Source organism: Asterias amurensis, chromosome 18, assembly GCF_032118995.1.
Source record: "Asterias amurensis chromosome 18, ASM3211899v1".
Lineage (NCBI taxonomy): Eukaryota > Metazoa > Echinodermata > Asteroidea > Forcipulatida > Asteriidae > Asterias > Asterias amurensis.
The window spans coordinates 3752200-3779198 of record NC_092665.1 but is presented as its reverse complement, the minus strand read 5'-3'; the positions used below and the strand labels follow the sequence as shown (position 1 = coordinate 3779198).

Below are 26999 nucleotides of genomic sequence, written 5' to 3'. Positions count from 1 at the left end.
TATTCCGAAGCAGCACTGACGGCTGGGCGCGCCATCAGCGGTCAAACTATTTCCTTTTGATTGATTGATTTCGAGGCTTGATGGATTCCATTCTCAGTTTGCCTCGTTTTCATGTAATAAACAATTCAACATCATCCTCTAAAAACACAAACCGAAACACATCAAACAGGCGAAGATGCTGATTTTACAACGAAGCTTATATCCGGCCGTGACTAAAACCACAGCTTTTGTATAAAATGTTGCCTGGGGCAAATTTTAGTCAACAGCGTCACGTGAAACCATTGGTGCAGAAAATGATAAACATTTACCGGTGACCAGGCGGCGGGCCGGGTGTCGACTGACCAAATCGGTGGGGGGAATGCAGGAAATGTACCCGACTAGTATCCGGGTCTTCGAGCAGGTGCGAGGAGCAGATTATGTCTGAATGTGGAACAGTGAATGGTGAATAAACAAGGAACAACCAGATGGCCTATTGTTGCTGTTTTTTTCTCCATGATAATAGAAGACTTCACTAGCGGGTCTTTGTTGTGTATTGGCGGGTTTATGAGTGTTTTTTTGATTATTTTTGGGGTACATTTACAATCCAGACGAACTCAACTTGCTCAGCGGTTCAGTGATGGTGTTTTGGGATGTGGCGATATGAATGAAATAGATGCTGATCAACGCCAAATAAGGAGCGATGATCATGTTATTGAACAGGCAAGTATGAATTCTGTGAAAGTCATTGAATATGTCTGTTTTTGTAGTATATGTGCTTAAGTCTTTGACTTTGATTTCAATTTTCATATTAAATTTCACATATAATTGTTTTTAATTGAAAAATTGTATGAACAAATCTAGACCTAGCTGCCCTAGGCTAGGCCTAATAATATTATTATTTTTCTTTCTATTATTTTTATATATTACAATTATTAATTGTATGTTTCTGAACGTGTTTTTCAATGCATTTTTATTGTATCTACCTTACTTACATGTATGTCTACAGACAGAAACTGTAACAATAGGCTTATAAAACAAGTTATAGTTGTGATAATGGACCCTTCCCATGAAATATGCTAATCACATTCACGCATGCGTACAGACCCTGTTGGTTGGCAAACGCCATAGAGTTGTGCACTAAGCAGACACGCAGTCGCGTCTGCGTCACGCACCCATTCGCCGCGTACAAAACAGCGCGATGTTCCCTCATAGTGCCAACCAAAAGGTTAGTGCGCATGCGCTACGTGCAATTTACATATTTCATGGGAAGGGTCTTTTGTAACCTTCCGGATCCTCCAGACATACAATCTCAGTTGGGAGGATGGAGGGTTAGAGTTACCCTTCAGCCCCACTAGTGTGGCTCTGAATCTTGGGATTCCGAGTTTGACCCACAAATGGGGCTAGGTCATTGGGGTGGGAGGTCACCCCCAATGAAAGACTGCCACTGCCAAAATCCGCCACGGACCTACCCCCCCCCCCCAATCCCTATTCCCCTCCCACCTTTCTCACTTAAAATCCCATCTCTACACCTTCATAGATCTTTTCACGCCTTATTGTCTAGTGTAAGTGTGAGTGGCTAGCTGAAATTGCATCCCGACTGACTCATCATCTACATGGTACATAAATAGACCCTGAATTATAAATCAATGCTCAGCTAATCTTTAAAATAATCCCACCCTAGTGAGTCATTCTATCAAGTATTAATAATTTTAGCTCAATTTGGGTGGCACAGACTGAGGGCTGCAATTCTTTCATGGGGCAGTTGAAGTTGTATGATTTGGTCGGGCATAAAATCTATTTTTATCTTTCAATTCAAAATCATTCCCTTAATTGGTTTATAGTTGTATAATCTAAAACAGACCTTAAAATGCATTGACGTCATCCAGTGGCCATCTTAGTGGAAAAACGGTGACGAAACAATCAAAACGCACAGATTTGTACGCACGGCCCACAGGATTGGCCAATGAACAACCTCCTTTTGACCTCTAAGTGAGGGCGCCCTACTGAAATCACGTCATGTGCATTAAGGTCTATACTCCAATGTGAGATGGCAAACATCTCCTCCAGCTGTGTCCTTTGTATAGCTCCATGCTGTGACCAGTTTGCTAAATATTTGTTTTGTCAACATCATCACCTCACTGTGCATATTTGCCATAAAAGGAGTTACAGTGTACTATTGTAATTTTGTGTTTTCAAGAGCTTTTTCCTTGCCCTCCGTGTATCCAGGGCCCAATTTCATAGAGCTGCTTAAGCACAAAAGTTTGCTTTTAAGCAAAAAATTCATTGCTTAGTAAAATCAGATTACCGGCCAAGACTCCACTCAATTGTTATGTTAAGTAAACAACAGCTAAATACTAGTCATAAGCAATGTATATGGCATGAAATTTTGGCCAGTAACATGTGTAAAATAAGCGAGCTATTTTCATGCTTTAAAAGTAAATTCCTTGTGACCAATCATGGGTAGTATCCGGCAAATTTTTAAAGTAGGTCATGCTACGATGAGTTCATTCATAAATAAAGTACAGCATCCTGCCTTGATTGATTACAAGTCACCAATATACCAATTAAATCACAAAACCCACTTTAATTTTATTTTATTAAAGGCAGTGGACACTATTGGTAACTGTCAAAGACTAGCCTTCACAGTTGGGTGTATCTCAACACATATGCATAAAATAACAAACCTGTGAAAATTTGAGCTCAATTGGTCATCGAACTTGCGAGATAATAATGAAAGAAAAAACACTCTTAACACACGAGGTTGTGTGCATTTAGATGGTTGATTTCGAGACCTCAAGTTCTAAATCTGAGGTCTCGAAATCAAATTGGTGGAAATTTACTTCTTTCTCGAAAACTATGGCACTTCAGAGGGAGTGTTTCTCACAATGTTTTATACCATCAACCTCTCCCCATTACTCGTCACCAAGAAAGGTTTTATGCTAATACTTATTATGAGTAATTACCAATAGTGTCCACTGCCTTTAAAAATGAAGCAGTTGTAGCCTACAAAATTACCTAATGTATTCAAAAGGTTTAAATCCGTGGGGCAGTTAGTTTTAATATTCAATGGATAGGCTAAAGCACCTTGAACTTTATTGACTGATAAAATTGGCTGATAAATTCATGAAGGACTGGTTTACTAAGTACTTGTGACCATACCAAACTAAAAAAACACTTTGCCTATTGTTATTTGCTTACTTTGATTGATTATACATTTTCAAAAACAAGAATTTGCCAATTTTTTGTCTGACTTATTTCTGTAAATTGTAATTTTTATCAAAGCCTTTTTTCCTTCCTGTTCAAATGAACATCTGACCCAATTCTAGTTTGGTTAACAACAATATCATCAAGATTTAGCTATTATTCATTTTGAACTTGTCAATTTTGCTAGCAGCAAGAGAAGCTTCATTTAATGGTGAAGTGGAAATCTGGGTACATGTACAGGGCTTGACATCACAACGAGCTAAGATTGTTCTTAAAAGAATGTGTATCAATCTTAATTGCTAAGCAAAGTTTGATATCACACTGCTATCTTCTGTGCTAATACCACGCATGCATAATATAATTTATGGCTCTTTTGAAAAAACAGGAATAGGTAAAGGTAGGACAATTCTGGCAAGAACAAGGGGGAATGGTACAATAGGTTTTTTTCCCAAGCTATTTGATATCAATTTTGCTGATTTTTCTGAGGCAGAATTAAAAATCACATTGAAGGCTGAAATATTTCATGTCTGTATTACCCTTGTCCTATTTCTTTCCTTCCTTTGTGCTCTAAGGTACGTAACTCACAGCTTGAACTCGTCTTTAAAGATGAATCTTAGTGCTTTGTGAAATTATAGAGCAAGGGAAATCAAGCCCATCCAGCTTAACTCCACTTCCTGTGCTGCATGTTATATGAATAAGTGCATTTCCCCAGTTAAAAGTCCTAACAACCCACACATTTACACTACATGATACCGTCCACTAAATATTTTAATACCCCTACACAAAAACGCAGGATGTTTATCTCGTAACAGACCATTGGTCTTGTGGAATTTTAAGCTAATTTTTCTTTTCATTGTGTATGACCAACACGTTTAGTCGACAATAAATGGTGCCAAGGTTTTCTATTGTGCGCATTTCCCAGGGATTGTAAAAAAGTGTACTTTTGTGGTTTTACGAACAAGATATTTTGACTGTATCAATTGAACTGTATCTTAAAAGCTCAACTCCAAATAATTGAGTAAAGATTACAAGAATGTCAAAAGTAATCTCTGACTTAGGTTTAAAAGCTTTTGGTATGTGTAAACAAGCTTATAATGGTAAACATGTTTACATGTTTACTTGTTTGTAATGAGTGTTTGAATGAGATACATCTTTGTTGTTTTGTGGTTAAACATTTTTTGTATTCATGGAACAGTGAACAGAAAACGTCATACAGTATGCAGTATAAAATTGAAACTCTTCCCCTTAAATTTGTCATTTGTTTTTACATGAGTTTTGACTTAGTACATACGTTGTTTTAAGTTGCATGAATTCATAGTCTGTTTTGTTGGTTTTTTTCTCCCTCAGGAATCTACTACATTGATGGAGTGAATGATATTCTCACTAATCCAACGAAGAAATATCAACAAGTTCGGTTTTTACTTTGGATAGACAAAAACTGTGAGGACTTTAAGAATTATTCAAAATGGATAAGAAATTGGAGCTCTCTGTGCAAGTTTCCCACCACCGGGCTCTATCCCGGCACCCTGCTTCACCGGTAATCAGCCCAGTGGGTTGTACATCACAGAATGCCAAACTCGGAGAGTACTTCACACACCGGGCATCGCGCCACGCTAACGACGCTTTCGTCGCGATGAATCGTATGCGTCAACAAGCGACACTATGCGACATCATACTGAAAGTCGGTGACAAGGTTATTTCGGCTCATAAGTTGGTCCTGGCGTCTTGCAGTGCATACTTCCATGCAATGTTTACAAGTGAGTTTAAGTCTAAATATATCATCTTTTCAAAATTGAAAATTGCTGGAAGGTGAAAGGGTATTTGAAGAAGCAGTTTATAAACGCTGAGGAGATCCAAGGCTGAAAGTCTCTAGGTGTCCTTTGTGTTGTGTTTTGAAGCTTAACGATGTGTACTTAAAGGCAGTGGACACTATTGGTAATTACTCAAAGTAATTATTAGCATAAAAACTTACTTGGCAACAAGCAATCGAGAGCTGTTGATAGTATAAAACATTGTGAGAATTGGCTCCCTCCTCTGAAGTAGCGTAGTTTTCAAGAAAGAAGTAATTTTCCACTAATTTGATTTTGAGACCTCAGATTTAGAATTTGAGGTCCCGAAATCAAGCATCCGAAAGCACACAACCTCATGTGACATGGTGTTTTTTTTCTTACATTATTATCTCGGAACTAAGACGACCAGTTGAGCTCAAATGTTCACAGGTTTGTTATTTTGTTTATATGTTGAGATACACCAAGTGAGAAGACTGGTCTTTGACAACTACCAATAGTGTCCAGTGTCTTTAATAAAAGACTCTGGTGTATTGGTGACCATAACATTTATCTTCGAAGAAGAGGGTTGAGAACAATCAGAGGTGATTTAAATCAAAGTGCACTCTGCTTTTTTTCTTCAAGATGAGCAGAGTTCAATAAAGTTTTCAAACTTGAGACTTCACTCACCTCTGGGTTTTTTTTGGGAACCGTCACTTCAAGAAAAGATATATTTAGTACATGGTTGTAACTGGTAAACTCATTCTTTTCTAACTTGGATGAAATTTCTTCTTTTAGGTAATATGACAGAGTCTCGACAGACTGAGGTCTGCCTTCACGACATCCAAGCAAGTGCAGTAGAACAACTCGTTCAGTTTGCGTACACTGCAGAAATTAACATCGGAGAGAAGAATGTACAGGTTAGAAATTAAAAATTTAAGCATTCTGAGATTTTCAAGGTCTTTGCCGTTTTTCATCTTGAAATGTTCCTATTTTCAAATAGGAACATTTTCATCCCCTGTACTTTTTTGTTTTCATTGATGTCATCCCCTGTCAAATGATGATGAAACGGAAGAAGTGCACCTCTTTGTACGCGTAGCACATGGATGGGCCAAAGAACAAACTTGTTTTACCTCTGGCTGATGGCACCATACTTGAATGGTGTCACTTGCTTGAGGTTTTATCCCAAAGCGTATATCCTTGAAGAACATAAAACTGACATTGGACATTTTGGTGCCCTCTCAGGCGACACCCAGACCCCCAAGCTGCACTTACTGACTGCATGTTTGAAGTCTGGTTCCTGCTTATTTTACCTGAGGAGACATTTTGTTTAATCTAGGCTCTCTCCTTCTTGCAGCCAGTGTCCTCCAGCTTCACAGCGTCCGCGATGCCCTCTAAGACGGCCCGCGCCCCAGGGCCAGCCCCTTCTCCCCAGCTACACAACTGCTTGCATAAATCCTGTTTCCTGGTTACTTTTACTCAGGAGACATTTGTTTGAAAGCAATCTTACCTACTTTGGTTTACTTTCTGTTTTATTTAGGCTCTCCTTCCAGCCGCTAGTGTCCTTCAGCTTGACAGTGTCCGCACTCTAAGGCAACGCGCCCCGTCCCCCACAACACCACTGCTTGCATAAATCCTGGTTCCTGCTTACTTCCTAGCAATCTTACCTACTCTGGTGTACTTTCTGTTTTATTTAGGCTCTCCTTCCAGCAGCCAGTGTCCTACAGCTTCACAGCGTCCGCGATGCCTGCTGTAAATTCCTCCTCGGTCAGCTTGATCCGTCAAACTGCCTCGGGATCCGACGCTTTGCCGATATGCACGGATGCTACGACTTGGAACAATCATCACTTCTCTACTCGTTGCAAAACTTTAATCATGTTGTGAACACAGAGGAGTATCTTCATCTACCTGTTGATGAGGTAAAAAGCTGTCATCGTCTACATGTTAATCACCAAAAACCCAACCACTCCCTTAAAGGCACTGGGCATATATAGTTCTTCAGAAAGAGGTAACTTCTCACTAAAACATTTGAATCTGAGAAAGACTTCTGGCCTGAAGCCTTCCTCTGGCATCTGAAAGCACACAAATGTGTGCAACAAGGGTGTTTTTTCTTTCATTATTTTCTTGCAACTGATGATCAGTTGTGCCCAAATCTTCACAGATTTGTTAATTTATGTAAATGTTGTGATACGCCAAGTGAGAACACTGGTCTTTGACAATGAACCAAAGCAGTAATTATAACTCACTGAAGTCTTAACAACATGGTTTTCTAGTCTTTCAATAAATTGCAAAATTTATTCCTTTGTTTCTAGTTATCCAGAGATGTAAAGAACGCAGTTGACGAACGTTGTAATTTTTCGGTTTGGAAGCAAGGTTGAGCCAAATAAGCTACCTTCTTGTGACCTCTGTGCGAGGGCGCCCTACTCTAATGACATCATGCGCATTCATTAATTTATTGGTAACATTGATGAAACAACGTGAGATTCTTGTCCTACACTGTATACATAAAATGACTTGATGAGTAAAAAAAATACACACAAGAGTGATACCGAAGAAACATTCACAATCCATGAGGTCTTAAGATCACCTTCAACACAAAATTTAGGGTTTTGTTTTCATTTAATCTCACAGGTTGCCCAACTCATCTCCAGTGAGCAGTTAAACATAACGTCAGAGGAAGACGTCTTCAACGCAGTAGTGATGTGGGTTAGAACTGATCTACAACCCAGACTAAAATACGTTGACAAGGTAACCAAATTAAGCTTTTATAGATATTAATTTTGTATCAGGGATAGGTAAAGATTTCTACTTGGTTTTCGCCCTTACACCGACAAGATGGGCAAAAGCGATCGTCTTCAGGAGAATGCTGGACTTAGTAGCATCCAACAACAGCAGTCCAACAGTCCAGCATTCCCCTGAAGACAATCAGAGCATGATCGAAATGTTGAGTCGTTATAGCCACCGGTTCTTTTCAGAATCAACACAATTGGGGAGGTAGTGCTTTCTACTCTAACGGCAAGGCTTCGGACTGATGATACCCAAGCCTACATCTGTATGGACTGTGAAAGGGGTAACACTGTTTCAGCTCTAGGAGTAGGTGGCAACAGCCTCTGGAAAAAAAGTAACTGTAGGCCACACCTTGAAGTGGCCTTCAGGCCTTGTGTGTCTGGCGACTTGCATAAAAAAAATTGTTTAAACACACAAAAACACTACTCAAAAGAGATATTATGTGTAACTGCAAAGCTTTCATAGTTATTCTTCAACCGTGCAAAGTTTCAAATCTTACTCAAATCAATGCAGCACCTGCTTTGAAATCACAGTTTATATATCACACCAATATCACACCAAATTATACTCCTCTTTTTCAAAACATTTCCTTCACAGTTGATGGAGCTAGTTCGTCTCCCCCTCCTCACCCGTGACTTTCTAGTCAACAATGTTGAGACGGAACCGATTATCCGAGGCAGCCCCGAGTGTAAAGATTTCCTGATTGAAGCGTTGAAGTATCACTTGCTACCAGAACAGCGAGCCTTAATGCAGACACCCCGAACTAAAGAGAGACATAACTCAGCCTGTGTACCCATGCTGTTCTCTATTGGTAGGGTCGCAATCGAAATTAAAACTAAATTCACAGGCCTTGAAATAACCTGCGGCACCAGTATCGACAAAATAACCTGCGGCACCCACAGCGATTGCCATGGTGCCCTGTGCTTTTGTTGTGGTGTCCTTTACAAAGTTTCAATAAAAGTTTACATTTTCCTCATAGTGTTCCTCTTACCTGAGGAAAATTGCCACGCCCCTTCAAGAGTGAAGTTCAAGTCCCGAATTCCTATTTCTGAAACAGCACTGATTTATTTGAATTATAGATGATAATCATCAGTATCAACATTTATTTTGATACATAAATCCGCAAAAGATCTTTTGCTGATCAAAAATTAAATTTCATTAAATTTTATTTATTTATGTTGTGAAGCCAAGGACTCTCCGAAAAGCGAACTTAATAACTATACTAGCCAAAAACCCAATAGAGAGAAGACAATGAAGGAAGTTTCAGTTTTAGATGTGGGAGGAAAACCCCAGAGAATTATTGTAGGGAAAACCCAACGCAGTTGGGTAGGGACTGAAAACCCAATCCACATAGTACACCGGTGTGATTTGAATTGGGGGTCCTAGAGGTAGAAGACAAGGAAAGATACCACTACCGGCTAACCAGGGGTCGATCTCACAAAGAGTTAGGACAAGTCCTAACTTAGGACTAGTCCTAAGAGATATACAAATTGCATGGATAGTCCTAAGTTAGGACGAGTAACTGTTCCTAACTCAAGATAAGACTAGTCCTAACTCTTTGTGAAATCCACCCCAGACCACCAAGCTTGAGTAAATGGTATGTATAGAAAGCTCTCTGATTGAAATTTTCCTGGATGATTATCCTTTACTTTGCAACATCTCATTACGATCATTTCTGATATATCCCACTGCAGGCGGTGGTAGCCTATTCGCAATTCATAGCGAGTGTGAATGTTACGACCCACGGAGTGACACGTGGCACGCGTTACCACCCATGAGCACCCGGAGAGCCCGACTAGGCGTAGCTACTATCAGCAGGCTGGTGTATGCAGTCGGAGGGTGAGGTGTTTTTTTTTATGAGTGTGACAACAGCCAGGACTTGAACTTGTAAACCAATAGATAAACTGCTTTGGTTGTTCACAACTAAATGCAAGTCGCCAGACACACAAGGACTGAAGGCCACTTCAAGGTGTGGGCTACAATTATTTTTGTCCAGAGGTCGTTGCCACCTACTCCTAGGGCTGACACAGGGTTACCCCTTTTACAGTCCATACGGATGAAGGCTTAGGTATCATCAGTCCGAAGCCTGGCCGGTAGAGCAGAAAGCACTACCTCCCCAATTTTATGTAGCAAGTGTCACAACCGGGATTCGAACCCACACTCTGCTGATCAAACTGCAGAGCTTGAATCTGGTGCTCTTAACCACTCGGCCATGACACGCCACGTCTATGTTGGCAGTCTGATTGTTTTAAAGTTTGTAATATACAAGTTCTTTTAAAAAAAATGGTTTAAAGCATGACACGGTAGGGGAAGTTTGTAAGAGCTGGTTTCTGAAAACACTTCTACATTCTAGAAAAGTAAACAAATATTTGTAGACATGTCTTTGGTTTTTTATTCAAAACTGCTGTCATTCCTCCTCTTGACAGTTTTTAAAATGCTTTGCCCAAAGTGAAATATAAGTCCTCGTCCAATCCCATTAGAATTCATAACTTATCTTACTACGTGGATTTTGAGGCTTTGCATGGTGGGGTATCAATATATATTTGGTTTGCAGGAGCACCATGTGTTCACTACTTGCCAGGTAGATTATGTTATCTCACTACGTTTGTAAAAAGGAGTTGCTCACTAAGAGATCATTTTTCTTTCCATTTTTTCAACAGATACGACGGTACAGTTGACTTGGCCTTAGTGGAAAGTTACAACCCACAAACAAACGCATGGAAAGAGGTAACGCCGATGGGTACCAAGCGAAGCAGCTTAGGTGTGGCGGTCCTGAATGGACTTCTGTATGCTGTGGGTGGGTACGACGGAGCGTCTTGTCTGAACAGTATGGAACGATACGATCCCTTGACTAACACCTGGACTTCAGTAGCTGCTATGTCAGTTAGAAGACGCTATGTGAAAGTCACTGTTATGGGTAGGTGAACCGACTATGACCAAAAATTGTCATTGGTAAACGCAAATTACTTGAAATGTCGTTCGTGTTGAAAACATGTCATTGGAAATGCTCAAGGTCATTTCAAGCCATGAAGGGGCACAGCAATTTTTGCCGACCAAATTAGGCCCATGTCAACCTTACAGTGTGCAAATAAACAAATCTTTCAAACTTACTGGTTTTTTGCAGACGGTTGCTTGTATGCGATCGGAGGTTACGACGGCTCATGTCACCTTTCCAGCGTTGAACGCTACGACCCACAGACGAACATATGGGTACAAATGCCGCACATGATCAGCCGACGCAGTAGCACTGGAGCAGCTGTGGTTGAGGGCGCTCTTTATGTTGTCGGTGGGAATGATGGAGCGGCTTGTCTGAGCAGTGCAGAGCGGTTTAATCCGGATATCAACCTGTGGGAACCGGTTCCGTCTATGTCTGTCAGGAGGTAAGATGGGGACTGAAAGAAAAAGCATAAATCTATCAGATAAAAACAGGGCATTGAGTACTTCATTGGAAACACATCTTTTTCCATTCAAATTGCACCCCTTTAATAAGAAAGGAAGTCTCCGGACGCCTTGCATTTGCACCCCAACTTTTATCCTTTTACACTAAATAAGGTAGCCTTGTCTCAAAAAACAGGCATGGAGTGAACTTCAAAAGAGTTAATGCATTAAGTAGGATTTGAAACTTGCTTGGTGGGAGTATAATAAGGTGAGGTTTGTGGTAGCACCATGTGAAAATTTCCCTTTTTAGAGTACTGTTGGTTCCGAACAGAACTGGTGGAGTTGTCAACCACCGGTTGTTTTTGGAAACAGCAGTACTAAAAACAAAGATTTTCACATGGTGTTACTGCAAACCTGACCAAATCAAAACGATATTGACCAAGGGATTGGTAATAAGTATTCAAATTGGTGAAACAAAATTTGTTGGGGGGGAGGGTGGGGGGTTTAAGGAAAGAGGGACCAGTCTTACCACACCTTCGTTGGTATATTTCTTTGTCACAATATTTCTTTTGACCAAAATATAAATCATGTTCTTGACGATTATTCTGACTAGGAGCACCCATGATGCTGTTGCCATGGACAACCAACTCTACGTTGTCGGGGGAAACGACGGCAGTAGCAGTCTAAACAGCGTGGAGCGCTACGATCCCAAAACACACCACTGGAACAATATAAGTACCATGGTCACAAGAAGAAGTAGTGTAGGCATTACGGTAACTAAGGTGGTGTCCCATATTGGGCTCAATCAAGTTAAGTTTTGATGGGGAACAAAAACTTACGCTGAACACTGTGCAATAATTATTATTAATTCGATTCGTGTACTTTTTAAAGGCAGTGGACACTATTGGTAATTACTCAAAATAATTATTAGCGTAAAACCTTTCTTGGTAACGAGTAATGGGGAGAGGTTGATGGTATAAAACATTGTGAGAAATGGCTCCCTCTGAAGTGCCATAGTTTTCGAGAAAGAAGGAATTTTCCACAAATTTGATTTCGAGACCTCAAGTTTAGAACATGAGGTCTCGAAATCAACTATCTAAACGTACACAACTTCTTGTGACAAGGGTATTTTTTCTTTCATTATTATCTCGCAAGTTCGATGACCGATTGAGCTCAAATTTTCACAGGTTTGTTATTTTATGCATATGTTGAGATACAACAACTGTGAAGGCTAGTCTTTGACAACTACCAATAGTGTCCACTACCTTTAAAGTGTGCATAAAGCAATGCTTACCATAAACTTTACAGCAAACATTCTTATCTACAAGCTTTTATGGTTCAAGATACTGTACTGATCATTCTCAACTTGGATATTTTGATTTTTGGATTTGTCAAAGAGTGTGTTGCATTTGAAATTGATCGTTTGTTGAATTTTGTTTCCTCTTTATCAACTTGCTGCCTTCAGATGATTCTGAGTAAACTTTTCAAACATATGAATATAGACCAAATGCTTTTTTTCCCGGACGAACAGCGAGAAGAAATTGTTTTCCTAAAACTTAACAAATAGATCTTTAAGCAAACAATGTATAAAGTTGGCAAGCCTTGACAACATCAGTTTAACAGTTACTAAAAAAGAAATTGTTTGCATTTTTTATAAAAGGATAACAATTTTAGTAAATAACTGTGAAAATGTTTCAAAACAAAAAGCTAAAGGTGCAATTTTTTTAAGCAATGCATACACGGCTGATCAATTGCAAATAAATTCTTAAAGTGATATATATTTTAAGGGTACAAAAGGTTGTTTTTTAATTTGTCGTCATACAAAATGTGTCATCATGATTTTTAGAAACCTTGAGGTTGTGACCTTGATGTTGACCTAGGTCAAAGGTCAGTAGAATATCAGCATTTGTGTTAATTCTGTTTAGCATTCAATCATTTATGGTCTTTGAGGGCGTTGAATTTAAAACTTTACTTCCATGACTAATTAAAAATGTCTTTAACACTTTCATGGCCTTTTCTGCTGCATAAAACAACTAAAAATTGTGACAAATAATCATCCATTTGTGTATCGGTCTGAAACAGTATTCTACTCTTTGATATTTAAGCTAAAATATTTGTAAACAGACGTATTATTATTGTTTACATAACTTTGTAAGTTATACAACAAAGACATTTATTTGAGCACACAACTTTGGAACTGCCAGAGTGTCAAGATCATCAACATTTTCTCAAAAATTATTTGACGAAAAGTGTTTTTGAATAAAGCAAAACCAATTCTGTAATGTTTCTTTAATAAGGTGATGTCTCATCAAACTTTCCCTGGACATTTCAATACATCATTCTTACCATTAAAAAGACTGTACTCAGGGGTCGAACTAAGTGGAGTCCACATTCCCCTGGTCTTGGCCTTGCTGCCCCTTCAGAAATTTCCCAAAGACTTTCAGCTTTTCCAATGAAAGTGCCCTATGCAAAAGATGATACCCCAGTCCTGAATTCTGCAACAACAAGAAGGTGTTGCAAATGGTTTTGTTGATAAATTTATGTGGGAAAAGTTTCTAAAGGACAATTAATTGTAAAAGATTGTGACAGTATTTGCGAGTTTCTTGTTTAATTTTAGAAACAAATGTTGTGATGGATAATCATTTTATTTGATGATGTAATATATTTAAATTGAATATAATTAATAAATATTTATAACATAATTTGCAATAATCAGATTTTTTGGCAGTGATGTATAATGTATTAAAATCAGGCCCTTGGGTATTGTTTAGGCCTCCCCCCCCCCATCCTTTGAAAAAAATCCCGCCTACAAATTTATTAGGCCCTTTACATTCCTTTTCGTGTGTGCAAGTTATTAAATTATTGTGAACAAATAAATGCTGCAGCAAAAGGCAATTATTTATCTTTGTGTTTGACTTTGTTTGAGTTTTGTTCAATTCTCGAAGAAGAGCTCAGAAAGTTTCTGAATACAATTACAGAGTGTTTCTGATTGGCTGTTGAAAGTTAAAGGTACTTTATCAAAAAGCCTACGTAATTCAGATTTTTGTGTTTTTTAGTACAAAAACTTCTTAAGATGGCAACGATTTCTACTTGTTCTGCTTGTCAAGATAAATTGAGAATAATATTGTCAACTAGATGTCATACCAAATGAATAAACTTAATTAATAAATCGCTCGGCCCTTGCGTCTTCATACGACAGGTGTAGCAAAATGACAATTGATTGCCATGAGGGGTCGAGCAACACAATATTTTGAAAACAAGGTTATTCAAGCTCGCACCTACTTTTACTCTTGAGGGCGCCAGATACATTTAGTGGTGATGAAAAAAAAAATAACACAAGTCGTCAAGCCGTCTGCTGCAAAAAGTAACGCCCCGTGTCATAAGTTGTAAGTTTATTTCGCTTTTCTTTTTAATTTGAGGAAATTCTGCTTGTGTAGGTAGTAAATCATAATGTTGTTAGTTACCATGGTTACTGAAATTTAATTTAAAAGATTGTTGGACATGGCTGGGGATATTTTGATTTAAATTTAACACTAAATAAATGACTAACAGTACACTAACACTACAGTACACTAACTAACACTAACAGTACAGTGTACACAGGCAGTGTTCAAACTTTTTGACGTCTTCTGTTTTGACTTTTGTTGGTGGGTGTTGAATTAAATTAAATTATTAAAAATAATTATGTATTGTCTTCTGTTTTCTTTCTCAGGTGTTGAAACGATATTGAGAATAAGTTAAGCATATGCACCTCTGCTGACTTGACTTACCGGCTTACTCTTTTTTAAAGGTGTTTTGATTGAAACAAAAATATAAATACTTAACTAGTCTTTTAAGTAAATTAAAAGTAATGGCAATGTTTTGTAGAAAAATGCGTTTGAAAACTTTGAGATGGAAACCATTATTTAGTTTACATTATGATACACTAGGTTGCTTATGCCAAAGAAACCTTTCTTCACAAGTTACTACTATTACTATACCAACTACAACTACATCATCAAGTTTGTCTTTTTTACCAACAACAAGGACATTTTCCACACTAAACCAAAAGAAAATTTGTGCAGCAAAGAAAACACGAACTTCTGTTATGTATCACACACTGCGATACATGAACTCTGGACAAACTTCTACAATAAACTCTATGGTGTTCAGTGATGAAAATAAAGCTCGAGCAATAACATTTATGCAGTCCATCAAACCATCTGTGAGAAGACTGACTAAAAAGGGAATAACGCCAAAGACAGCAGCCGTGTGCGTTCCTCTCTGCACCATCGATGGAATCCCTTCAGTGTTGTTCACACTTCGCTCTCAGCATATGTCTTCCCACAGAGGAGAGATCTGGTGAGATCAACATAAGCGCCCCCCCCCCCCTTAAAAATTGGTCTCGCCAAAACAGCACCCCCACCCCTGAAGCTTCCCCCTGAAAAAAAAAAACCCACTTAAAACAACATCAAAAACACTCTTGCAGCTTTAACTTTAAAACTATTACAAATTAGAAAGGGTGTCCTCTAAAACTCTAGCCCACCTTGTTGGGATGTTACGCTCTCCTTTAACATCCGTCTTTTAGACCGATGTTATGTTAAAAGAGAGCCAACAGCCCAACAAGGTGGGCTACTAAAGCCCTTCTTGCTTCTAGAAACTAAGGCTTCACGGGGGAGCCTTATAAATAGTTTCTAGAAGTACTAAAGCCAAACACCTAATAACACGAACTATTTTAAAAAGTTAAAACAATTTCCCTAAAATCATTCAAGCTTTGCATTTCAATCTATTGCATACATTCCAAGGATCAACTTCAAGGGGCATGAATTGTTAAAGTTCAAAGTGTGATCAAAATTAATGTTGAATATATATAAATTGTAGTTTTCCTGGTGGCCTGAAGGAAGATGGAGACAAAGATGTGACCGAGACGGCATTAAGAGAAATGAATGAAGAGATTGGTGTTAATCCTGAAGATGTTGATGTTTGGGGTAAACTCATCCCACTTCCAAACAGAGTAAGAACATGTATGTGGGAAATATTGACAATTATTAATATTAATCATCATTTCTGATAATTACAATATTCATTCCAAGAACAGACTGTTGTCCCTTTGTATATCAACCTCACAGAGAATATGTCCCAGGTACCACTGCCTTGGTGCCCTTTGAAATGTTCCAGTAAAGAACAATCTTATTTCTAAACAGTACCGTGTACATCTGGTTGAAGGGAAGGAATTAATGGTAAATGCCTTACTGAAGAACTGCTCTGAAGGTGAGGGGATTGTGAAAATTCAAAATAAATGTCTTTGCTTTTTTAATACTGTCCTCCGTTTCAGACAGGAGATGCTTTAGCAACAGGAGTAGTTGCTTTTATCAAAAGCGTGGATGTCAACACATTAAATGAACAGTGTAACAAAAAGGAGGTAAATAACAATTGTTTTTTAGTTCAGATATTGACAAATTAGGGAGATAGCCAACATAGGGCTACTAGTTGGTAGAGCTCCAGAACACTAATTCGGAGGTTGTAGGTTCATGTCCAGTTCTAGAAAATGTTATGTGGTTCAACCCAAATTTGTTCAGATTAAAAAAGCTAATGACATACATATATTAATTTTGGTTTTAAACCCATATACACCGATGTGTGTTAGTACTGTATACTCGGTACTTCCCGAGTCTTGTGAAAAAATATCACAGGCGTATTACTCGGGTGGGATTCGAACCCACGACCCTTGCAATTCTACCAACTAGACTAGCGTGATTGCCCGGTAGCTAGAGGCAGTTGGAAAGCTATGATTTGGCAGCGGGTACCGCACTGATATATAAATGGATGTCAATAGATCTACGACATACAGGTAGTTAATGAGCCGTCTTCTAGCCCTGTTCACATGACCATGGCAAATTACCATGCTACGTGTACAACTTGTGACAATTATCCTGCTTATTAATTGCTTAGCATAAATTTGTTAAGCAATATTTTCTGCTTAAAGCCATTATACACTTTCGGTACAGACAACAACAAAAATTCACAGATTTACAAATAACTTACATGGTTTACAGAAGGTAGTGGTGAAAGACTTATCTTGAAATATTATTCCATGAAATGCTTACTTTTTGAGAAAACATTAAAACAATATCAATTCTCGATAGCTAGAATACGGATTTATTTTAAACTCATGTCATGACACGGTGAAACATAGGGAAACAAGGATGTTTCCCGTTATTTTCTCCCGACTCCAATGACCGATTGAGCCTAAATTTTCACAGGTTTGTTATTTTATATATAAGTTGTGATACTTGAAGTGTGAGCCTTGGACAATATTGTTTACCGAAGGTGTCCAATGGCTTTAAGCAGCTCTATGAATTTGGGCCCAGTTGTTTGGTTAATTCAAAATTAAGATTTTTATGAATTTGCGAGAGTGCTCAATTTGACACTAGGCTTGGCATATCGTTTCTTATCTTCCGCGTTCCAAGTGGTTTCTTTGAACAATTCTTGTTTGTTTCTTCAACAGGTAGAGCTAGTCTTCAGTGTACCAATATCTGAACTTTGTGACCCACGCAACAACAGTTATACACGGTTTGATCCTCCAAAGTCAACAAAGAAAGGGCCGTACACCATGCCTGTATTTAAAGGAAGCGGTTTTCATATATGGGGATTGACTGCATTGTTCACGGACATGACACTCAGCGCACTGTTACCTCAATACATGTATACAAAATCAATCTATTTGTGAAAACTTGTAAACAACTTTGTCAACCATAATAATAATAATAATAACAGTCTTAAAGGAACACGTTTGCCTTGGATCGGACGAGTTGGTCTATAAAAAGCATTTTGTAACCATTTTGTATAAAATGCAGATGGTTAGACAGATGTTTTCAAAGTAGAATACAATGATCCACACACTATTGCCTCAAAATTGCGTCGTTTTTCTTTTACTTTGCAAACTAACACGGTCAGCCATTTATGGGAGTCAACAATTTGACTCCCATAAATGGCCGACCGTGTTTGTCGACGATGTAAAAGGACAACCGTGCAATTTCGGTGCATGTTTGTATGGATAATTGTATTCTACTTTTACAACATATGCATTTTATAACAAACGGTTACAAGTGTTTTTTATAGACCAACTCGACCGATCCAAGGCAACGTGTTTCTTTAAATAGCGCATTTCACAATAAACCCTCTCAATTCGCTTTACATTAGTGCCCTGGTCATTGGGCCAACAATATCCCTTTAATCTTTCTCAGCTCCCTGGGGAGTATACAGCCCCAAGCTGCCGTGGTGGCGCTCCGAAGGCTTTTTCATTCACAATATCAGTCTCTACCCTCGCAGGTACCCATTTATACCTGTGGGTAAAGAGAAGTAATGATAGTAACGCATCTTGCTCAAGGAGACCCGTGTCACTACGTACAGGGATTGAACCCACGCACCGGTGACTTAACCACCAGATCTTGAATTCGATGCTCTTAACCACTCGGCCACGACACATCGTCTTTCTTCCTGCTTTCCTACGTCAGAAAATGCATTTCTTTTTTATACCACCGAGCGAAAATGACAAATCAATTTTTAATAGGGGGGGGGGGTGTTATATTGCAAAATTATTTTATTCTTTGTGACAAATTATTTTCTGATTTTTGGTGAGACTGTAACACAGAAACAATGTATGAAGGAGAATGTCTTTGTTCATATTGTTGTTTATTTATATATATTTACAAATATTTACAACTTGTTAAAAAATGCAACAATTACTGCATAAATAATTGGAAGTACACACATTGCATTCGGCAAGCAAACATTAAACAATAACCCACACACGAAACATCAGGAAGGCAGCCAAAATAACCTTAGAATAATACAGTAGTTCAATGTTGATTCTCAAAAATACTTTTTAAAATGTACGATAGCATGATTAATGAACTATTTTGCTACAATTCTACTAAGTATTATTCCCCGTCTTCCTTTACCACTGTTGAATACTAGAATCTATTATACAGAATGGTGTCAGACTATTTGTTCTCTAAAGCCTCACTTTGATTGCATATTAAATGAATGGAATATAAGAAACATTACCACACTGCGCCATAACACATATCATTAGTATAACGATGAAACAGCAAGCTAATAATTGACTGAGAAAATGAACGCTATTGCCTGTGTGCATGGAACAGACAAATGAAAAATGGTTTATGTACTAAAACCCTTAGAACACATGGTTCGAAACTGGTTTGCTGACAATGGTCAGGTACTTCATGTTATTTATGTCATAACAAATTATTGCAAATTTTATGTCATGATTGGAAAAACCAGGCCTCATTTTCAAAAAAAGTTAAGATTTCAAGAGTGATTATGGTCAGGTACTTCATGAAAAAACCAGGCCTCATTTTCAATGAAAAACAATAATAGTGAATTTAACTTTAGGTAAAGTTTAACATTTTATAGTAAATTCCATAATGGGAAACTTTATATAACTTGAAAATCTAAAAAAATATGGAAGTATTGACTGGTACCTGTTTAAAGATGTTCAAAATTATTGATAAGCTTTTGTAATAGGAGAACATAATTGATGAGGTTAAGATATTTTATGAATAAACTATCATTTTGCTATAGTATTTAAAAGACAGTTTGTTTTATCAGATTAAGTTCTTTCAGAGTATTTTTCCATGATTATTTAATATGCAATAACTTTGTAAAATATTTCACAGTTTGGTGAGCAAACTTTAAGACATGATGTAAGTGGATGACACTACTTGATGGGAAGATTAAGCTGATGATATCAATGCTGAATTTCTTGACCATTGTTGGTCTTAACATCAGACTGGAACTTCAGTTTGGGCTGGGTCCAATATCTTAGAGCTACTTGTAAGCACAACACAAAATGTGCTTACCAGAATATGATTACCAGGGAAACTACAATGGTGTATACATGTATGTACCATCTGTGACTGGTTTCCTGCTCATTTTGCTTAGCAGAAAATGGTTAAGCAAACTCTATAGACATCAAACCTAGCCATACAGACCATGGCCTTGGTCTGGTGCCCCTTTACAAGTACTACCTTAGACATTGTCAGACATATGCAAACACTTTTTACTCGAGAAAAGGCACTGACTGATATCCAAGATGAAATTCCAGGGGCCTCAAACCTTGGCTTGGGCTCTGGCACCAGCTGCTGAACTATCGCGTGCTAAACGCACTGCTCCAAAAAACGTCGGTTACAGGCCGAGATGCATTTCCAATGCGTACGCAGCTCGCGGAGCATAAGCCTGAGCCCAAGCCGAGATTTGAGAAAGGCCCCAATGCTGGTGTTAATTTATTACTGCTAGGTCCCACGATAATAATAAAATATAATTTCTCTTTACATGGACACTTGCGTTGGACCACCTGCACTCCTAGTGGCTGGCTCAGTCCGTGTTGGTAGCCCCAGCTCTTGTGGTGTTTGTAAAACGTTAACGCTCCTCAGACTAAGGTCTTTATTAATTAGGTTAGCTCGGTGAAGCCTTGTTGATAGTGCCCTCGGTGGTGCATAATGATTCTTCACAAGTGCGTCGGATGCTTGAGGGATGTAAGACTGTCCGTATGTTGTGCGGTACTCGCCCATACCCGACTGCATTTGCTCCTTTTGCCATTTTGCATTCAGCTTGTCTCGGAGGCCGAAGTTTGTTGGTGCACCTGTGAGGATAAAAAATTAGCAAAATAAGTTTGATTGCAATGCTAAGAGATCATTTGGGCTGAACAGAGCATTTGTGGCAATACAGAAAGTAGGTTTTGTTTTATTTGGTCATTATCAGAATCTTGAGGGGAAAAATCCAAGCCAAAGAAATCCAATTCAAAATAAGAATTCTTCTTTCTGGATTTCGTTTTTAATAAATTTACCAAATAAAATAAAAATTAATAGCATTCAGGTTGGCTCAGTGGTTTTTGTCCCTGCCTTTCACCCCGATTTGAATTCTGCACTGAAAGCCTTGTTTGTGAATATGGTTTTCATCAGTTCTTAAACTGAAATGTCTTCAACTTACAAAGTTTGGTTTAGCGGAGCCAGGCATGTGGATTGGTTTTGCAGTGGGTTTTTTCTCACATCAACTATTCAATTCAGTTCACTTTTGCTTGTCACTTTTAGTTTACTTTTCTTGTCCTTTATTAGATTTATACTCACTATGTATGGGGTGATCAGATTTCTCGGGTTCCCACGCCAGTTTATGTGAATCCCAAGATCTTTGTTCAGGAAGCGTATCTCTTCCTGTCCGCTCTCGTTTGTTGAATTGCTCATCGTACCACGAAATGAGATTACTGGAGAAGTCGTTGTTATGATGTTCAAAGAGAAGTTTATTGTCGAGACCCTGGAAATAAAAAATAATACAAAGCAAGAAGATCAGCATTTGTTCCAAAAGTCTCTACAGTTTTACAACTTTCAAGTGGGATTAAGAATTACACAGAAGCCAACAAGGTCTCTGTTGTTGATTCTTGTATTTGCCTTGTTGACCCTTTCAAACTTTCCCATTGTAGACTTCAAGATTAAAAAAATAAATAAATAAATAGTCTTTGTCATTTATTTTAGGCATATTGATGTATGTTGTCACAAAAATCTTTCAAAAGACATGAGAATCAGAGAATTGTTTTTCTCAAAACTTTTATTTTGCAAAATGATTGAAGCAGTGTTTGTTGTTTATGAGTGGTTGTTGGAATTTTTTTTTACTTATTTGCAGTTTCGCAAGTACTAGGACCATATGTTTAGCGTGTACAGCACCCCAGTTACTGGGTCTAGTAGGATGTTTTTTCGTTTTTGTTGAACAACAAATTCTGCGTCGTCTACTCTTTGAGATATCTACTTACATCACTTCTCATCATGGCTGCTCGTCTCGTCATGACGTCAGGTTTGTAGTTCGGATATTTCACAAAATCCATTCTGTGAGTTGAGTTTATCCCTGTTTGTCCCCTTTTCCACTGTCAAATTGAAACATAGAAAAGAAAAATGAATAAGACATTAACAAAATAAATTACATATATATTAATAAAAATGTTCACAATGACGTCGACAATAATTTTATGAAAAATATTTCTAAAAACTATATTTTTTTATTGAAACAGACCCAAACCTACTATTGTTTGAATGAACAATTGTATGATGGAGGAAACCATGCTTAAACAAAACGAAATCAAGAAATGCTCTCCATGAGTTTCATAAAAAGTTTCATACACAAAATAAATTGGAATCTCTGCACTGAAGAAAAGGTCTACTACAATACAACTACCGGTATTAATTAAACGATTTTGTTTGTGGCATTATCAGTCCTAAGAGTAAGACTTGACACAAAAGACAAAGACTAAGATTTTAAGATTTTTAAAGATGTGTGTGCTCACCGTTTTTCTTGCTTCGTTCCAATTTCCAATCAGAACTCCGTTGGCATATTTCTGCTCAATTCTCCACCCCGGAAGAGACCATTTCATCGGATCTGCCTGTGCCATTTTCCTTCCAAAAGTTTATCTTGTTCTTAAATCGTAGTTAATTTTCTTGCGAGAACACGCCCTGTCTAGCAGACCACCGGTAATTAAGTGTGGAATTTGTTACTATGTTCACGTGTGTACGTGTCTGGCGCGGTATTAAACTGGGTCACTGTTTTGTTGATGTGTTATGGGGAGGGTCATTCAGCAGGTGTTTGCCCTAGCAACGAGCCGGTGTATAGCGCCCTCTGCAGTCTAAACAGGAGTTGCACGCAGCGTTTTTAACCATTGACCAATCAGAGGTCAGGAAAGGTGCTACGCGTAACTAATAATAGACACAAGTTTACTTTAGTTTGTTTAACGGACTTTTAAACTTTAAAGAAAAAGAAATAAAAACACAGAAAGAAACAAACTTACCCGTTTATCTAGATGAGTGATACAAGCCACTGTACTTCTTGCATGCGGTATTGTATAGGCGTGGGTGAAGTTACCATCCAAAGCGCAGTGGTGGGGCATTCCGGCAGAAATAAAACTAATGCTTGCCATCAAAACTTGCTCAAGTGGTGATTCCAATACTTCGTTGAAGTTAGGACGGTTCCGTCACATTTATATTTTCACAATAATTTTAACACAATATTAACGCAATAATTTTGTATTTAAACTTAAGTGTCTCTTTGTATAATTTCGGTGACAAAGCGTTTTATCAAAAGTAAATTACTGTTTTATCAGATTTTGGGGGCATAAGTAATGTTCCTTGAATTATAATTTGCCCACCATGACTTCCACTATACGTACCTAAAAGATCCCCTCTCATTTTCATTTGCAACATAGACAACATACATTTTTACTGAAATAACACTTTACGAGAAAGTGGTGAGGCTGGTGGGTATAAATTATAGTCTCACGACTGCACCCAAATATGCCCCCCACCACCCACCCCTGGTAAACCACTTTGCCCGTGGTTCCCTGAGAAAGCTAAAAACAGACAAAATTTACAAGAATTGAATATTATTAGCATCGGGGATACTGGATATTTATTTTGATTTCACATTTAGCAGACATTGGTAAAGATGGGAACATAGAGTTAAATAGGGGTAATTGAATATAATAACAATAATAATAACCCGTTTTTATATAGCGCTTTCAAACCCGAAGGGAGTCCCAAAGCGCTTCACATTATTACCCCTGGTCACCGGGCCTTAAACCACTCCTTAAACCATCTCAGCTCCCTGGTGGGGAGTATGCAGCCTGTGCAAACTTAATATGCGCTACTCGGCTAAATCAATCACAAGAACCATCTCTGCCCTCACAGGTACCCATTTACCCCTGGGTAGAGAGAAGTAATTATAGTTAAGTGTCTTGCTCAAGGACTCAAGTATCACGACCGGGATTATTTAACTTCTACAGAGGAGAAAATCATGACGCAATGCAAACCAAAACTACCAATTTCATGTTGTCATTTATTTTTGTACCAGCAAATGAATGTTAGATAAAACTCTTTCTATAAGATTTCACTCCATGACCAACATATATTGTACATAAATTTATGTTAAAATTTCTTTGGCAAGACTTTAAAATAAAATAATACAAGAGAGCAAAACACAATAATAATAATTATTATTCTTATTATAAGGCACCAGAACGTTAGCAGTGTGTTTTTGTATTTAGGAAGTAGAAAGAGTACACTTTGATTTTCATAATTGGAAGTAAGGTCTTGATCCAAATTTGTCTGAAATAAAATCACACTGGTGACAGTTAAAGGAACACGTTGCCTTGGATCGGACGAGTTGGTCTATAAAAAGCGTTTGAAACCGTTTGTTATGAAATGCATATGGTTGGAAAGATGTTTTAAAAGTAGAATATAATGATCCACACAAGTATCACTCGAAATTGCACGGTTTTCCTTCTACGTCGCGAACTAACACGGTCGGCCATTTATGGGAGTCAAAAATTTGACTCCCATAAATGGCCGACCGTGTTTGTCGACGAGGTAAAAAGAAAACCGAGCAATTTCAAGGCATGTTTGTGTAGATCATTGTATTCTACTTTTTCAACATCTTTCTACCCATATGCATTTTATAACAAACGGCTACAGTACGCTTTTTAAAGACCAACTCGACCGATCCAAGGAAACGTGTTCCTTTAAACAAAACTGTAGGTTTTTATGGAAATGCCATAAACAATGTGTAATCATAATATCCTCAAACACACTCTTCCCCTCTTGTACAAAGGTAGCTACCCCCCCTCACCCCCCCCCCCCTAACAAAAATTCCTCTTCAGAATTCCTGAAAATTCCCAGATCAAAAATAGCACACAATGGAGGGGATACACCATGCAACATATCTAGTACCAACGTAAACCCGTTGGGTCACTGAGTGCTGCACAGCCCCTCAATCTATAATACGCAGGCTTGACAACTGCCCTGGGCCAAATTTCATAAAGCCTGTAAGCATCAAAACTTGCTAAGCACAGAAACATCTTACTAAACAACGGAAACTATTTACCAGCCAAAATAAGGTAAAGTTTACACTGTTGCAAAGTTTACATTGGTTGCAAAGTTTACATTGATGCAACTGGTGTCCCATTTATTTGTTTTCTTTGCAAAGATATTTGCTAAGCAGTATTTTCTGCTTAACAACTTTATCAAATTGGGCCCTGACCCATACACATGGGCACCAACAGTTTATGGGCTGGCTGCAGTCCAAGCTATACCCCTTGCAAGTTCTTGCTGGCTTGGCAGGCCTATGGCAACATTACCAAAGTTTCATTAGGACTCCAACCACTGGCTTTCACTGCTGATCGATGTCTTTCTGCCTTACAAAAATACCTAAATTATAAGTATCGTTATTTCATAAATGGATGGAATCTAGTTTCTTTTTGTCATTCATCTTTTTCTTCCAAGTAAAGTAACGTCCTATCTTTGAATCCTGCAACACGCAGTGAAACAGAAAGATCACTCACAATCCGTTTGGGAACGTCACTCGTAAAAACATTGCAGTCTGAGAAAGAACGCCCAGATTCTTTCTCCGCATAAGAAACAATATCTAAGAAGGAGTCCAACGGACGGAAAAATCTCTGTAGTCTACCACCTTCTGGTAATTTCAAAGCGATGAGGAATCTTTCTTCTCCAATGGACGGTTCGTCAGGAATGCTTAACGATTTCTGTGAGTTTCTTCTCCTGGCAAATTGCTGGCTACGCATTTCTCGACGAGACACTCTCTTGTTACTGGACGGAACAGATGAAAGTGACGATGATCGCTTAGTCCGTACTTCTGGATAATTCCTATCACTTTTTTGCCTTCCTGTTTCTGAAGATACTACATTGTCATAAGTAGCGTTTACACCAACTCTGTCTTGATGATTCAATTCTAGGTTTCTCATGCCAGCAGTGACGTCGTGATCATGCTCGGGCTGTCCGATTTGGGGGAGAGGTGAGTAGGGCGTGAAAGCTGAACTAGGACGGGATTGATTCCCCCCATCGGTGCTATCCATTTCCGAACGTCTATTATGCGTAGCGTGAGACATTTGACCATGTCGAATGTTTCCAGCACCATGGGTTTTTCTAGGTGGGGTACAAGGTGGGCTAGGGTACCGGCTAACTGTTGCGCTCTTCTTTGGTGTACCTTTCTGCATCGCTTTTCTTAAATCTAAAGAAAAATATATAAAAGAATACAAAGTTCAATAATCTAACATTTTGAAATTAATCCAATAACTAATAACACTACAACATGACTTCTAAGTTCTAGTTCAACCTAATTATCATTGATAACGATTTAATAATAATGATGATTTTGTTTTCAGTCTGAATAAGAAAACAAAACCCTACCCCCTACAGTACACTGTCCATGACAAGTATGAAATAGTAATTATTACAAAATAGGTGTGGAATGTCCTCCCCCCTAAAGCTCATTTCAATTTAAATTAACACAATTATTTATTGTTATTTTTGTTAAAATTTAATTTTTTAATTTAATCGGACATATTAAAAATTCATAGGTTTCAAACAGTTTACTAAAAATTAATTAAGGACAAGCTAGTCGACAAAATGAACAGTCACTCCAAACCGCAAGAGCTAGTTGTGCATGAACAAACAAATAATACAACAAAAGGAACAATTGTCTTGATTATTGATACACCAGTGACCAGTACAAAGGGAATACATACAAAGTACACACTACTCACACTACACAGCATTGAGCGCACAAAGTCAATGCGAGTTTGAAACTGAACAGTCTGACCAAACAAACGGGAAAGAAAAATACCTTATTTATGATACGTCATGGCCAATTTTAATTTCTAAGCTTTACCTTTTTGATCTAGCACCAGTTTACTGCCAACCACACTTCCTGGAACAACTGTAGTCCTAGTAATTTTCGTTCCACGGCCGGAAGTTCTTTGACTGTCATTATTTTTTGCCGACTTTACGTCGGCCATTTTGAAGCTCATTATGTTGTTGACAAGGCTACTGC

The 26999-nt window shown here is 38.2% G+C and overlaps 4 protein-coding genes across 8 annotated transcripts; 2 read left to right on the top strand and 2 right to left on the bottom strand.

Annotated features, from left to right (window-relative positions):
- Positions 1–70: 70 nt before the first annotated feature.
- LOC139950865 (kelch-like protein 17) lies at positions 71–14009 on the top strand. Its single transcript, XM_071949700.1, has 10 exons — positions 71–699; positions 4531–4940; positions 5748–5869; positions 6647–6868; positions 7581–7697; positions 8334–8547; positions 9431–9575; positions 10397–10653; positions 10861–11116; positions 11728–14009. Exons 2-10 carry the CDS (start codon positions 4649–4651, stop codon positions 11933–11935), a joined length of 1833 nt encoding a protein of 610 aa, XP_071805801.1. The 5' UTR covers positions 71–699; positions 4531–4648; the 3' UTR covers positions 11936–14009.
- A 402-nt stretch (positions 14010–14411) lies between these two features.
- LOC139950793 (mitochondrial coenzyme A diphosphatase NUDT8-like) lies at positions 14412–18628 on the top strand. 5 transcript variants are annotated; one of them, XM_071949604.1, is made up of 6 exons: positions 14412–14500; positions 14827–14904; positions 15304–15455; positions 15975–16107; positions 16429–16515; positions 17602–18628. In XM_071949604.1, the coding sequence occupies exons 3-6, from the start codon at positions 15430–15432 to the stop codon at positions 17821–17823; spliced, it is 468 nt and encodes a 155-aa protein (XP_071805705.1). In that variant the 5' UTR covers positions 14412–14500; positions 14827–14904; positions 15304–15429; the 3' UTR covers positions 17824–18628. The 5 variants fall into 5 exon arrangements, with proteins under 5 accessions (XP_071805705.1, XP_071805708.1, XP_071805704.1 ...); XM_071949607.1 differs by lacking the exon at positions 15304–15455; XM_071949603.1 differs by having other exon boundaries at positions 14827–15455.
- A 139-nt stretch (positions 18629–18767) lies between these two features.
- Positions 18768–22729, bottom strand: LOC139950795 (cilia- and flagella-associated protein 107-like). The gene is made up of 4 exons (XM_071949608.1): positions 22450–22729; positions 21922–22032; positions 21245–21428; positions 18768–20760 (listed from the first exon to the last, which is right to left on the bottom strand). Exons 1-4 carry the CDS (start codon positions 22552–22554, stop codon positions 20447–20449), a joined length of 714 nt encoding a protein of 237 aa, XP_071805709.1. The 5' UTR covers positions 22555–22729; the 3' UTR covers positions 18768–20446.
- Positions 22730–24800: 2071 nt separating this feature from the next.
- Positions 24801–26999, bottom strand: LOC139950893 (uncharacterized). Its single transcript, XM_071949738.1, has 2 exons — positions 26838–26999; positions 24801–26177 (listed from the first exon to the last, which is right to left on the bottom strand). Exons 1-2 carry the CDS (start codon positions 26974–26976, stop codon positions 25411–25413), a joined length of 906 nt encoding a protein of 301 aa, XP_071805839.1. The 5' UTR covers positions 26977–26999; the 3' UTR covers positions 24801–25410.

Excerpts from the sequence above, each read along its gene's own strand:
- LOC139950865 (XM_071949700.1), top strand. The coding sequence starts at position 4,649 with ATGGATAAGAAATTGGAGCTCTCTGTGCAAGTTTCCCACCACCGGGCT. Across the intron at positions 7,698-8,333 it reads GACTAAAATACGTTGACAAG|TTGATGGAGCTAGTTCGTCT; the intron begins GTAACCAAATTA and ends TTTCCTTCACAG. Across the intron at positions 9,576-10,396 it reads CTGGTGTATGCAGTCGGAGG|ATACGACGGTACAGTTGACT; the intron begins GTGAGGTGTTTT and ends TTTTTTCAACAG.
- LOC139950793 (XM_071949603.1), top strand. The coding sequence starts at position 14,965 with ATGGCAATGTTTTGTAGAAAAATGCGTTTGAAAACTTTGAGATGGAAA. Across the intron at positions 15,456-15,974 it reads TCCCACAGAGGAGAGATCTG|TTTTCCTGGTGGCCTGAAGG; the intron begins GTGAGATCAACA and ends TATAAATTGTAG. Across the intron at positions 16,516-17,601 it reads AACAGTGTAACAAAAAGGAG|GTAGAGCTAGTCTTCAGTGT; the intron begins GTAAATAACAAT and ends TTTCTTCAACAG.
- LOC139950795 (XM_071949608.1), bottom strand. The coding sequence starts at position 22,554 with ATGGCACAGGCAGATCCGATGAAATGGTCTCTTCCGGGGTGGAGAATT. Across the intron at positions 22,033-22,449 it reads GGAACGAAGCAAGAAAAACG|TGGAAAAGGGGACAAACAGG; the intron begins GTGAGCACACAC and ends TCAATTTGACAG. Across the intron at positions 20,761-21,244 it reads ATCTGATCACCCCATACATA|GTGCACCAACAAACTTCGGC; the intron begins GTGAGTATAAAT and ends TTATCCTCACAG.
- LOC139950893 (XM_071949738.1), bottom strand. The coding sequence starts at position 26,976 with ATGAGCTTCAAAATGGCCGACGTAAAGTCGGCAAAAAATAATGACAGT. Across the intron at positions 26,178-26,837 it reads ACTGGTGCTAGATCAAAAAG|ATTTAAGAAAAGCGATGCAG; the intron begins GTAAAGCTTAGA and ends ATTTTTCTTTAG.